General features: G+C 45.5%; 1 protein-coding gene across 1 annotated transcript in view; it reads right to left on the bottom strand.

Annotated features, from left to right (window-relative positions):
• Nucleotides 1–12,755, bottom strand: part of iqgap3 (IQ motif containing GTPase activating protein 3) — a 135,431-nt gene that overhangs the window by 82,364 nt on the left and 40,312 nt on the right. The window contains exons 11-12 of the mRNA XM_078432052.1: nt 11,820–11,944; nt 1,257–1,420 (exon numbers count right to left, since the gene is read on the bottom strand). Coding sequence (XP_078288178.1) covers nt 1,257–1,420; nt 11,820–11,944 — 289 coding nt within the window. The remainder of the gene's footprint in view (nt 1–1,256; nt 1,421–11,819; nt 11,945–12,755) is intronic.

The following is a 12,755-nucleotide window of genomic DNA, read 5'->3' as shown; positions in this document are numbered from 1 at the left end:
GAGACAGGAAGACAGTGGGAGATCTGGGAAGGGGGAGGGGAAGAGAGGGACAGAGGAACTATCTAAAGTTGGAGAAGTCGATGTTCATACCACTGGGCTGCAAGCTGCCCAGGCGAAATTTGAGGTGCTGTTCCTCCAATTTCCGGTGGGCCTCACTATGGCACTGGAGGAGGCCCATGACAGAAAGGTCAGACTGGGACAATTCCTCTGCCCCTCTCTTCCCCTCCCCCTTCCCAGATCTTCCTTTATCTTTCTGTCCCCACCTATATCCTTCCTTTGTCCCGCCCCCCTGACATCAGTCTGAAGAAGGGTCTCGACCCGAAACGTCACCCATTCCTTCTCTCCCGAGATGCTGCCTGACCCGCTGAGTTACTCCAGCATTTTGTGTCTACCTGTAGGAGCCATTTATGCTTAATTCAGTTATTGTCATTGTGTTACGGCTATGCTTTAATATTTCTAGTTGATGTCTTTTTTGCCTGCTTGTGGGTGTGACTTAATGCGTAATGGGGAGTGTCTAGATTGGAGGTGGCTAGCGTGGTGACCGAGGTTGTAGGTCAGTTTAGACTCGGAGGATGGTGAGCATGGCAGTTTCTATACCATCTCGAAATCCCACTTCGATAGCCATTACTTCTCGGGGATGAAATGTAGTTATAGCTTACAGTCAGTTGTCTGTCTCTGTCTGGGTGTAGGCCCCCTTACTAATGACATTCACTACAATGTCTTGTTTGACCTCCGGATCATTGGTAAGGATTTCAGTTTCCAGCTTAAACTTTGGCCATTCACTGTCTGGTCTACAGAGAACATAGCCGTAACACAATGACAATAACTGACCTTTTATTGGGACGCTACGGGCGGCACGGTAGCGCAGCGGTAGAGTTGCTGCTTTACAGCGAATGCAGCGCCGGAGACTCAGGTTCGATCCTGACTCCGGGTGCTGCACTGTAAGGAGTTTGTACGTTCTCCCCGTGACCTGCGTGGGTTTTCTCCGAGATCTTCGGTTTCCTCCCACACTCCAAAGACGTACAGGTATGTAGGTTAATTGGCTGGGTAAATGTAAAAATTGTCCCTAGTGGGTGTAGGATAGTGTTAATGTACGGGGATCACTGGGCGGCACGGACTTGGAGGGCCGAAAAGGCCTGTTTCTGGCTGTATATATATGATATAATGATATGATATGATATGATATGAACGCTGCCCGGGTTCGACCCTCAGGCGCGGGAACAGGTCCTTGCGTCTTTAAGGACGCCTCCTCCTACCTTGGCCTTGTGGCGCTTGGCGGCGGCAAGCACACGATGGTAACGGATGGCCGCGGGGAAGTCCAGTGCAGCCAGCCCGGCGGAGGTCATGAGGAGAGCGGCGATGGTTCTCTCGGGATCTCCGCGGTCCAGCGCTTCGTTTATTAAACCGATGGCGGCGATTTCTGCAGAGAAGTGCGGAGGTTACCCAAGTGGAGAGGAGAAGATGTCACACACTCAGGGCAGTCATCGAGTGCCGATGGAAGTTCAGACGTGATAGGAGCAGAACTAAGCCATTCGGCCCATCTAGTCTACTCTGCCATTTAATCACAGCTGATCTATCTCTCCATTCTTCTGCCTTCTCCCCATAACCACTGACACCCGTTTTCTCCTTATATTCCCAGTGGGATTCATGGATATGGGTGTCATAGAAATATTGAAACATAGAAAATAAGTGCAGGAGGCCATTTGGCCCTTCGAGCCAGCACCGCCATTCATTGTGATCATGGCTGATCATCTACAATCAGTAACCCGTGCCTGCCTTCTCCCCATATCCCTTGATTCCACTAGCCCCTAGAGCTCTATCTAACTCTCTTTTTAAATCCATCCAGTGATTTGGCCTCCACTGCCCTCTGTGGCAGAGAATCCCACACATTCACAACTCTCTGGGTGAAAAAGTTTCTTCTCACCTCAGTTTTAAATGGCCTCCCTTTTATTCTTAGATTGTGTGGCCCCTGGTTCTGCACTCGCCCAACATTGGGAACGTTTTTCCTGCATCTAGCTTGTCCAGTCCTTTTATGATTTTATACGTCTCTATAAGATCCCCTCTCATCCTTCTAAACTCCAATGAATACAAGCCTAGTCTTTCCAATCTTTCCTCACATGACAGTCCATCCATCCCAGGGATTAACCTGGTGAACCTACACTGCACTGCCTCAATAGCATGGACGTCCTTCCTCAAATTAGGAGGCCAAAACTGCACACAATACTCCAGACATGACCTGCCATATAACCATATAACCATATAACAACTACAGCACGGAAACAGGCCCGTTCGGCCCTACCAGTCCACGCCGACCACTCTCTCTGACCTAGTCTCATCTACCTGCTCTCAGACCATAACCCTCTAATCCCCTCTTATCCATATACCTATCCAATTTACTCTTAAATAATAAAATCGAGCCTGCCTCCACCACTTCCACCGGAAGCCCATTCCATATAGCCACCACCCTCTGAGTAAAGAAGTTACCCCTCATGTTACCCCTAAACTTTTGTCCCTCAATTCTGAAGCTATGTCCCCTTGTTGGAATCTTCCCCACTCTCAAAGGGAAAAGCCTACCCACGTCAACTCTGTCCGTCCCTCTTAAAATTTTAAAAACCTCTATCAAGTCCCCCCTCAACCTTCTACGCTCCAAAGAATAAAGACCCAACCTGTTCAACCTCTCTCTGTAGCTTAAGTGCTGAAACCCAGGCAACATTCTAGAAAATCTCCTCTGTACCCTCTCCATTTTGTCGACATCCTTCCTATAATTTGGCGACCAGAACTGCACACCATACTCCAGATTTGGCCTCACCAATGCCCTGTACAATTTTAACATTATATCCCAACTTCTATATTCGATGCTCTGATTTATAAAGGCAAGCATACCAAACGCCTTCTTCACCACCCTATCCACATGAGATTCCACCTTCAGGGAACAATGCACAGTTATTCCCAGATCCCTCTGTTCCACTGCATTCCTCAATTCCCTACCATTTACCCTGTACGTCCTATTTTGATTTGTCCTACCAAAATGCAGCACCTCACACTTATCAACATTAAACTCCATCTGCCATCTTTCAGCCCACCCTTCCAAAAGGCCCAAGTCTCTCTGTAGACTTTGAAACTCTACTTCATTATTAACTACACCACCTATCTTAGTATCATCTGCATATTTACTAATCCAATTTGCCACACCATCATCCAGATCATTAATGTAAATGACAAACAACAGTGGACCCAACACAGATCCTTGGGGTACTCCATTAGACACTGGCCTCCAACCTGACATACAATTGTCAACCATTACCCTCTGGTATCTCCCATTCAGCCATTGTTGAATCCATCTTGCAACCTCACTATTAATACCCAACGATTTAACCTTCTTAATCAACCTTCCATGTGGAACCTTGTCAAATGCCTTACTGAAGTCCATATAGACAACATCCACAGCCTTGCCCTTATCAATTTCCCTGGTAACCTCTTCAAAAAATTCAAGAAGATTAGTCAAACATGACCTTCCAGGCACAAATCCATGTTGACTGTTTCTAATCAGGCCTTGTTTATCCAAATAATTATATATATTGTCCCTAAGTTATATATTGGCGGCACGGTAGCGCAGCGGTAGAGTTACTGCTTTACAGCGAATGCAGCGCCGGAGACTCAGGTTCAATCCTGACTACGGGTGCTGCACTGTAAGGAGTTTGTACGTTCTCCCCGTGACCTGCGTGGGTTTTCTCCGAGATCTTCGGTTTCCTCCCACACTCCAAAGACGTACAGGTATGTAGGTTAATTGGCTGGGTAAAATGTAAAAATTGTCCCTAGTGGGTGTAGGATAGTGTTAATGTGCGGGGATCGCTGGGCGGCACGGACTTGGTGGGCCGAAAAGGCCTGTTTCCGGCTGTATATATATGATATGATATGATATGATAAGTATCTTTTCCATTAATTTTCCCACCACAGACGTCAAACTAACAGGTCTATAATTGCTAGGTTTACTTTTAGAACCTTTTTTAAACAAAGGCACAACATGCGCAATGCGCCAATCTTCCGGCACCATCCCCGTTTCTAATGACGTTTGAAATATTTCCGTCATAGCCCCTGCTATTTCTGCACTAACTTCCCTCAATGTCCTAGGGAATATCCTATCAGGACCTGGAGACTTATCCACTTTTATATTTTTCAAAAGTGTCCGTACCTCCTCTTCTTTAATCCTCCTAATTTCCATCACTACTCTACTTGTTTCGCTTACCTCACATAATTCAATATCCTTCTCCTCGGTGAATACCGAAGAAAAGAAATTGTTTAATATCTCCCCCATTTCTTCCGGCTCAGCACATAGCTGTCCACTCTGACTCTCTAATGGACCAATTTTATCCCTCGCTATCCTTTTGCTATTGACATATCTGTAGAACCCCTTGGGGTTTACTTTTACATTACTTGCCAAAGCAGCCTCATATCTTTTTTTCGCTTTTCTAATTTCCTTCTTAAGATTCCTTTTACATTCTTTATATTCCTCAAGAACCTCATTTACTCCCTGCCGCTTATATTTATTGTATATCTCCCTCTTTTTCCGAACCAAGTGTCCAATTTCCCTGGAAAACCACGGCTCTTTCAAATTATTATTCTTTCCTTTCCACCGAACAGGGACATAAAGACTGTACTCTCAAAATTTCACCTTTAAATATACTCCATTTCTCTATTATATCCTTTTCATAAAACAAAAAGTTCCATTTCACTCCTTTTAAATCCTTTCTCATCTCCTCAAAATTAGCCTTTCTCCAATCCAAAATCTCAACCCTTGGTCCAGATTTGACCTTCTCCATAATTATATTGAAACTAATGGCATTGTGATCACTAGACCCAAAGTGCTCCTCAACACATACCTCCGTCAACTGACCCGTCTCATTTCCCAACAGGAGGTCCAACACTGCCCCTTCTCTGGTAGGCACCTCTACGTATTGCTGCAAAAAACTATCCTGCACACATTTTACAAACTCCAAACCATCCAGTCCTTGTTATGTTAAATAAAGCCAACCCATTTGTGCTTCCTCTATGCATTATAGTGGTCGGGACAAATAGAAACAATTCAGAGCTGTTTAGTTTAGAGATACAACGCAGAAACATTTATACCAAGCCAATTAACCTACAAACCTGCACGTCTTTGGAATGTGGGAGCAAACCGAAGATCTCAGAGAAAATCCACGCAGGTCACGTACAAACTCCGTACAGACAAGCACACATTGTCAGGATCAAACCCAGGTCCCTGGCGCTGTGAGACATCAGCTCTACCACTACGCCACGGTATGGCCCTAAGCTATTCTGCTCACCCCATTACAGGGAGGATGTGGAGTCTTTAGAGAGGATGCAAAAGAGGTTTATTAGAACGTTGCGTGGATTAGCTATAAGGAGACAGACACAAAAAGCTGTTAGGCAGCAACTCTACCACTGCCGCCCTTACTGGAGGGAGGCTGGATAAACTCCATAGACAATAGGTGCAGGAGGAGGCCATTCGGCCCTTCGAGCCACCACCACCATTCAATGTGATCATGGCTGATCATTCTCAATCAATACACCGTTCCTGCCTTCTCCCCATACCCCCTGACTCCGCTATCCTTAAGAGCTCTATCTAGCTCTCTCTTGAATGCATTCAGGGAATTGTCCTCCACTGCCTTCTGAGGCAGAGAATTCCACAGATTCACAACTCTCTGACTGAAAAAGTTTTTCCTCATCTCAGTTCTAAATGGCCGACCCCTTATTCTTAAACTGTGGCCCCTTGTCCTGGACTCCCCCAACATTGGGAACACGTTTCCTGCCTCTAACGTGTCCAACCCCTTAATAATCTTATACGTTTCGATAAGATCCCCTCTCATCCTTCTAAATTCCAGTGTATACAAGCCTAGTCGCTCCAGTCTTTCAACATACGACAGTCCCGCCATTCCGGGAATTAACCTAGTAAACCTACGCTGCACGCCCTTTAAACCGAAGAGAGACGCAAAAAGGCTGGAGTAACTCAGCGGGACAGGCAGCGCCTCTGGAGAGAAGGAATGGATCGAGACCCTTCTTCAGACAGAAGGAGGCCGGGCAAGGGAGTGACGTCGGTTCACGGGACGACCATATGGGGCGACGGCTGCAACAAGCCTTTATGGCCAACAGCAGTTGGGACTGTGGAATGGCGCCAAGACCTGGCGACCTTGCATATAGACTCAGTAGTCTACACCTAATGTACTTAACAGGTGATTGTACTTATGAATGGCAATATTCTCACTGGTCTGTACGCAAAATAATAATCTCACTCTACCCAAAGCAGCGATGGAGCTGCTGCCTCACAGCACCAGAGACCTGGGTTCGATCCTGACTACGGGAGCTGTCTGTATGGAGTTTGTACGTTCTCCCAGTGAACTGCGTGGGTTCTCTCCGGGTGCTTCGGTTTCCTCCCACACTCCAAAGACACACAGGTTAGTAGGCAAATTTGCTTCAGTAAAAATTGGAAATTGTCCCTAGTGTGCGTAGGATAATGTTAGTGTGCGGGGATCGCCGGTCGGCACAGACTCAGTGGGCCGAAGGGCCTGTTTCTGCGCCGTATCGCTAAACTAAACTGACAATAAAGTTACAATAAAGTAAATTGAATCTAATGTGGAAGATGTGAGATTAAGCATTTTAGTTCACAAGACAGAAAATCAGAGTCCTTTGAAATGATGAGGGTTTGAAAAGTAGTTTTGTTCAACTGGATCGGAGCATTGCAATACACGATTCGCAGAAAAGTAATGAGCAGGTTCAGCAGTCAATTAGGAAGGCAATCTGCAGGTCGACCTTTGTTACAAGTCAATTTATGTAGAGACATCTTGCTCCAATTATACTGGGCCCTGGTGAGACTGCCACGGGATTATTAAGTGCAGGAATGAACTGCAGACGCTGGTTTAAACCGAAGGCAGACACAAAAGGCTGGAGTAACTCAGCGGGTCAGACGGCATCTCTGGAGGAAAGGAATAGACGACGTTTTGGATCGAGACCATGCTACAGACTGAGAGTCGGGGGGGAAAGGGAAACGAGAGATTATAGACAGTGAGATAGAACAAATGAATAGTAGAAATGCAAAAAAGTAACAATCTTCAAGGAAGCAGAGCTTACAGTTAGACAGTGTGTAACTCTGTATACAATGTCTGTATAACTCGTTTTCACCTAGCCCACAGCTAACAATGGACCATATTCTTGATCATCTTTACTTTTTTGCGTACCTTTCATTCATCTATATACTACAACTCTCGTTTGTTATCTTGTTTGTGATCGAACTACAGCCAAAACGGTACACGATAGCGCAACAATTTTCGGCCCACCTTACTCACCCTTGTCACTTTAGTGATAATGTAAGTAGTTTCATTGAAATCGGTGTTATATATTTAAAGTTATTCACATTTTAAAGTTTAAATCTATCTCCTAGGGAGGGAGGGGGGAGGGAGGAGGGAGGGAGGAGAGAGGGGAGGGAGAGGAAGGGAGGGAGGGAGGGGGGTGGAGGGGGAAGGGGAAGTGGGGAGGGGAGGGGAGGGAGAGGGGTAGGAGAAGGTGCTGCATCAATGGAGGAGAGGTTTGGGCCCAACGGGTCCACTTGGTCTAATTTGTTTTATATTTCTCCATCTCACCATCGTTACTTGTATCTATGCACTGTAAACGGCTCAATTGTAATCATGTATTGTCTTTCCACAAAATGCCGGAGTAACTCAGCGGGTCAGGCAGCATCTCAGGAGAGAAGGAATGGGTGACGTTTCGGGTCGAGACCCTTCTTCAGACTGATGTCAGGGGGGCGGGACAAAGGAAGGATATAGGTGGAGACAGGAAGATAGAGGGAGATCTGGGAAGGAGGAGGGGAAGAGAGGGACAGAGGAACTATCTAAAGTTGGAGAAGTCGATGTTCATACCACTGGGCTGCAAACTGCCCAGGCGAAATATGAGGTGCAGGTGCTGTTTCTCCAATTTCCGGTGGGCCTCACTATGGCACTGGAGGAGGCCCATGATAGAAAGGTCAGACTGGGAATGGGAGGGGGAGTTGAAGTGCTCGGCCACCGGGAGATCAGGTTGGTCAATGCGGACCGAGCGCAGGTGTTCAGCGAAGCGATCGCCGAGCCTGCGCTTGGTTTCGCCGATGTAAATAAGTTGACATCTAGTATTGTCTTTCCGCTGACTGCATAGCACACGACAAAAGCTTTTCACTGCACCTCGGTATAATAAACTAAACTGAAAATCTGCATAAGAAAAAGGAGGTGCCAACACTACTGGATTTAACAGTAGCAATATTCAATGCACTAACACAAAGAATTTATTACGATTTCTCCAAATTTTTGTTTTGTTCCTTTTTTCCATTCTGAATAAAGTTAATTTTTTTTTTTTTTTAAAGGCCAGGTCCAAATCGTTACGGTTAGATGTACGAGTGGTAAACTCAATCAACATATCAATCCAGATGTGAAGTCATTGCTTTCCCAGGCTAAGGTTTCTAGAACTCATTCAGAGGAGAGATGAGCTTTCTTTACTGTGTAAGAAAAAAAACTGCAGATGCTGGTTAAAATCGAAGGTAGACCCAAAATGCTGGAGCAACTCAGCAGTCAGGCAGCATCTCGGGAGAGAAGGAATGGGTGACATTTCGAAACGTCACCCATTCCTTCTCTCCAGAGATGCTGCCTGACCCGCTGAGTTATTCCAGCATTTTGTGTCTGTTTTCTATACTATTGGAATTTCCAATCCAAGAGGGCTGTAAAGGTCCAGTAACCAAGGGCAGCTCAGCTAGTAGAGCCACTGCCTCACAGCGCCAGAGACCCACGATCAGTCTTCATCTCAATAACACGGGCAGCTCAGCTAGTAGAGCCACTGCCTCACAGCGCCAGAGACCCACGATCAGTCTTCATCTCAATAACACGGGCAGCTCAGCTAGTAGAGCCACTGCCTCACAGCGCCAGAGACCCACGATCAGTCTTCATCTCAATAACACGGGCAGCTCAGCTAGTAGAGCCACTGCCTCACAGCGCCAGAGACCCACGATCAGTCTTCATCTCAAGTAACATCTGCATGCAGTTTGCACGTTTTACCTGTCATCACATGGTTTTCCTCTGGGTGCTTCGGTTTAAGTTCAGTTTCCTTCTAGTTTCCAGTTAGTTTCCTTCTAGTCTCTAGTTAGTTTCCTTCTAGTTTCTAGTTAGTTTCCTTCTAGTTTCTAGTTTCCTAGTTTCTAGTTAGTTTCCTTCTAGTTTCTAGTTAGTTTCCTTCTAGTTTCTAGTTAGTTTCCTTCTAGTTAGTTTCCTTCTAGTTTCTAGTTTTCTTCTAGTTTCCAGTTAGTTCCCTTCTAGTTTCTAGTTAGTTTCCTTCTAGTTTCTAGTTTCCTTCTAGTTTCTAGTTTCCTTCTAGTTTCTAGTTTCCTTCTAGTTTCTAGTTTCCTTCTAGTCTCTAGTTTCCTTCAAGTTTTCTTCTAGTTTCCAGATAGTTTCCTTCTAGTTTCTAGTTAGTTTCCTTCTAGTTTCTAGTTAGTTTCCTTCTAGTTATCATATCATCATATCATATATATACAGCCGGAAACAGGCCTTTTCAGCCCTCCAAGTCCGTGCCGCCCAGTGATCCCCGCACATTAACACTATCCCACACCCACTAGGGACAATTTTTTAAAAACATTTTACCCAGCCAATTAACCTACATACCTGTACGTCTTTGGAGTGTGGGAGGAAACCGAAGATCTCGGAGAAAACCCACGCAGGTCACGGGGAGAACATACAAACTCCTTACAGTGCAGCACCCGTAGTCAGGATCGAACCTGAGTCTCCGGCGCTGCATTCGCTGTAAAGCAGCAACTCTACCGCTGCGCTACCGTTTCTAGTTAGTTTCCTTCTAGTTTCTAGTTTCCTTCTAGTTTTCTTCTAGTTTCCAGTTAGTTTCCTTCTAGTTTCTAGTTAGTTTCCTTCTAGTTTCTAGTTTCCTTCTAGTTTTAGTTTCCTTCTAGTTTCTAGTTAGTTTCCTTCTAGTTTCTAGTTTCCTAGTTTCTAGTTAGTTTCCTTCTAGTTTCTAGTTAGTTTCCTTCTAGTTTCTAGTTTCCTTCTAGTTTTAGTTTCCTTCTAGTTTCTAGTTAGTTTCCTTCTAGTTTCTAGTTTCCTAGTTTCTAGTTAGTTTCCTTCTAGTTTCTAGTTAGTTTCCTTCTAGTTTCTAGTTTCCTTCTAGTTTCTAGTTTTCTTCTGGTTTCCAGTTAGTTTCATTCTAGTTTCTAGTTTCCTTCTAGTTTCTAGTTTTCTTCTGGTTTCCAGTTAGTTTCATTCTAGTTTCTAGTTTCCTTCTAGTTTCTAGTTTCCTCATAGTTTCTAGTTAGTTTCCTTCTAGTTTCTAGTTAGTTTCCTTCTAGTTTCTAGTTAGTTTCCTTCTAGTTTCTAGTTAGTTTCCTAGTTTCTAGTTAGTTTCCTTCTAGTTTCTAGTTTCTAGTTAGTTTCCTTCCAGTTTCTAGTTAGTTTCCTTATAGTTTCTAGTTAGTTTTCTTCTAGTTAGTTTCCTTCTAGCTAGTTTCCTTCTAGTTAGTTTCCTTTTAGTTTAGTGATACAGCATGAAAACAATCCCTTTGGCCTATGGACTGCGCCGACCAGCGATCATACACCAGTTTTATCCCATACACCCTAGGAATATTTTACAGAAGCCATTTCAAGGGTGGCATGGTGGCGCAGCGGTAGAGTTGTTGCCTTACAGCGAATGCAGCACCAGACACCTGGGTTCGATTTCGACCACGGGTGCTGTCTGTATGGAGTTTGTACGTTCTCCCCGTGACCTGAGTGGATTTTCTCCGAGATCTTTGGTTTCCACCCACACTCCAAAGACGTGCAGCTTTGTAGGTAAATTGGCTTGGTAAATGTAAAAATTAGGTTTATAGGTAAATTGACATGGTAAATGTAAAAATTGTCCCTAGTTGGTGTAGGATAGTGTTAGTGTGTGGGGATCGCTGGACTGCACGGACCTGGTGGGCCGAAGAGCCTGTTTTCGTGCTGTATCTCTGAACTAAACTAAACTAAAAATTACCCTATAAACCTGCACATCTTTGCAGTGGAAGGAGACTGGAGCACCTGAAGAAAACCCACGCGGTCACACGGAGAACATACAAACTCTGCGCAGACAGCACCCGTAGTCAATAGACAATAGGTGCAGGAGGAGGCCATTCGGCCCTTCGAGCTAGCACCGCCATTCAATGTGATCATGGCTGATCATTCTCAATCAGTACCCCGTTCCTGCCTTCTCCCCACACCCCCTGACTGCGCTATCCTTAAGAGCTCTATCCAGCTCTCTCTTGAATGCATTCAGAGAATTGGCCTCCACTGCCTTCTGAGGCAGAGAATTCCACAGATTCACAACTCTCTGACTGAAAAAGTTTTTCCTCATCTCAGTTCTAAATGGCCGACCCCTTATTCTTAAACTGTGGCCCCTGGTTCTGGACTCCCCTATACTCAACTCCTCTTGTTATGAAGGCCAACATTCCATTGGCTTTCTTCACTGCCTGCTGTACCTGCATGCTCCCTTTCAGTGACTGATGCACTAGGACACCCAGATCTCGTTGTACGTCCCCTTTTCCTAACTTGACACCATTCAGATAATACTCTGCCTTCCTATTCTTACCACCAAAGTGGATAACCTTACACTTATCCACATTAAACTGCATCTGCCATGCATCTGCCCACTCACACAACCTGTCCAAGTCACCCTGCAACCTCACAGTTCACACTGCCACCCAGCTTTGTGTCATCTGTAGTCAGGAACAAACCCGCGTCTGTGGCGCGGTGAGGCAGTTGCGCCACCGTGCCCATGGCGACACTTACTCTGGTGTTCCTCCTGCATGGCGGAGTTGACGTCGTGCACGCACAGCTGCAGACTGTTCCAGGACAGCGTGGTCTCCCCGTTCCTGCCGCTCTCGTGCTTCAGTCTCCTCAGCGCATCAAAGTACCTGACAATCAGACCACACGGAACAGTTACAGGCCTGATGCTTCCCATGACCTAGTTGACCTTGAACAGGGCCCTAGTGAGACCGCACCTGGAGTACTGTGTGCAGGTTTGGTCTCCATATTTGAGGAAGGACATTCTTGCTATTGAGGCAGTGCAGTGTAGGTTTACTAGGTTAATTCCCGGAATGGCGGGACTATTCTTAGACTGTAGCCCCTGGTTCTGGACTCCCCCAACATTGGGAACATTTTTCCTGCATCGAGCTTGTCCGGTCCTTTTATAATTTTATACGTTTATATAAGATCCCCTCTCATCCTTCCTCAAATTAGGAGGCCGAAACTGCACACAATACTCCAGACATGTCCTGCCATGTTAAATAAAGCCGACCCATTTGTGTTTCCTCTATACATTATAGTGGCCCCTGGTTGTGGACTCCCCGAACATTGGGAACATTTTTCCTGCATCAAGCTTGTACAGTCCTTTTATAATTTTATATGTCTCTATAAGCTACAGAGCTCCCCTTTATTCTTAGACTGTGTGTGTCCCCTGGTTGTGGACTCCCCAACATTGGGAACATTTTTGCTGCATCCAGCTTGTCCAGTCCTTTTATAATTTTATACGTCTCTATAAGATCCCCTCTCATCCTTCTAAACTCCAGTGAATACAAGCCCAGTCTTTCCAATCTTTCTTCGTATGACAGTCCCGCCATCCCGGAGGATTTACCTGGTGAACCTACGCTGCACTCTCTTAATAGCAAGGACGTCCTTCCTCAAATTAGGAGGCCGAAACTGCACACAGTACTCCAGACATGTCCT

Source organism: Rhinoraja longicauda, chromosome 44, assembly GCF_053455715.1.
Source record: "Rhinoraja longicauda isolate Sanriku21f chromosome 44, sRhiLon1.1, whole genome shotgun sequence".
In the NCBI taxonomy this organism is placed as follows: domain Eukaryota; kingdom Metazoa; phylum Chordata; class Chondrichthyes; order Rajiformes; family Arhynchobatidae; genus Rhinoraja; species Rhinoraja longicauda.
This window is presented reverse-complemented; position numbering and strand designations above follow the sequence as displayed.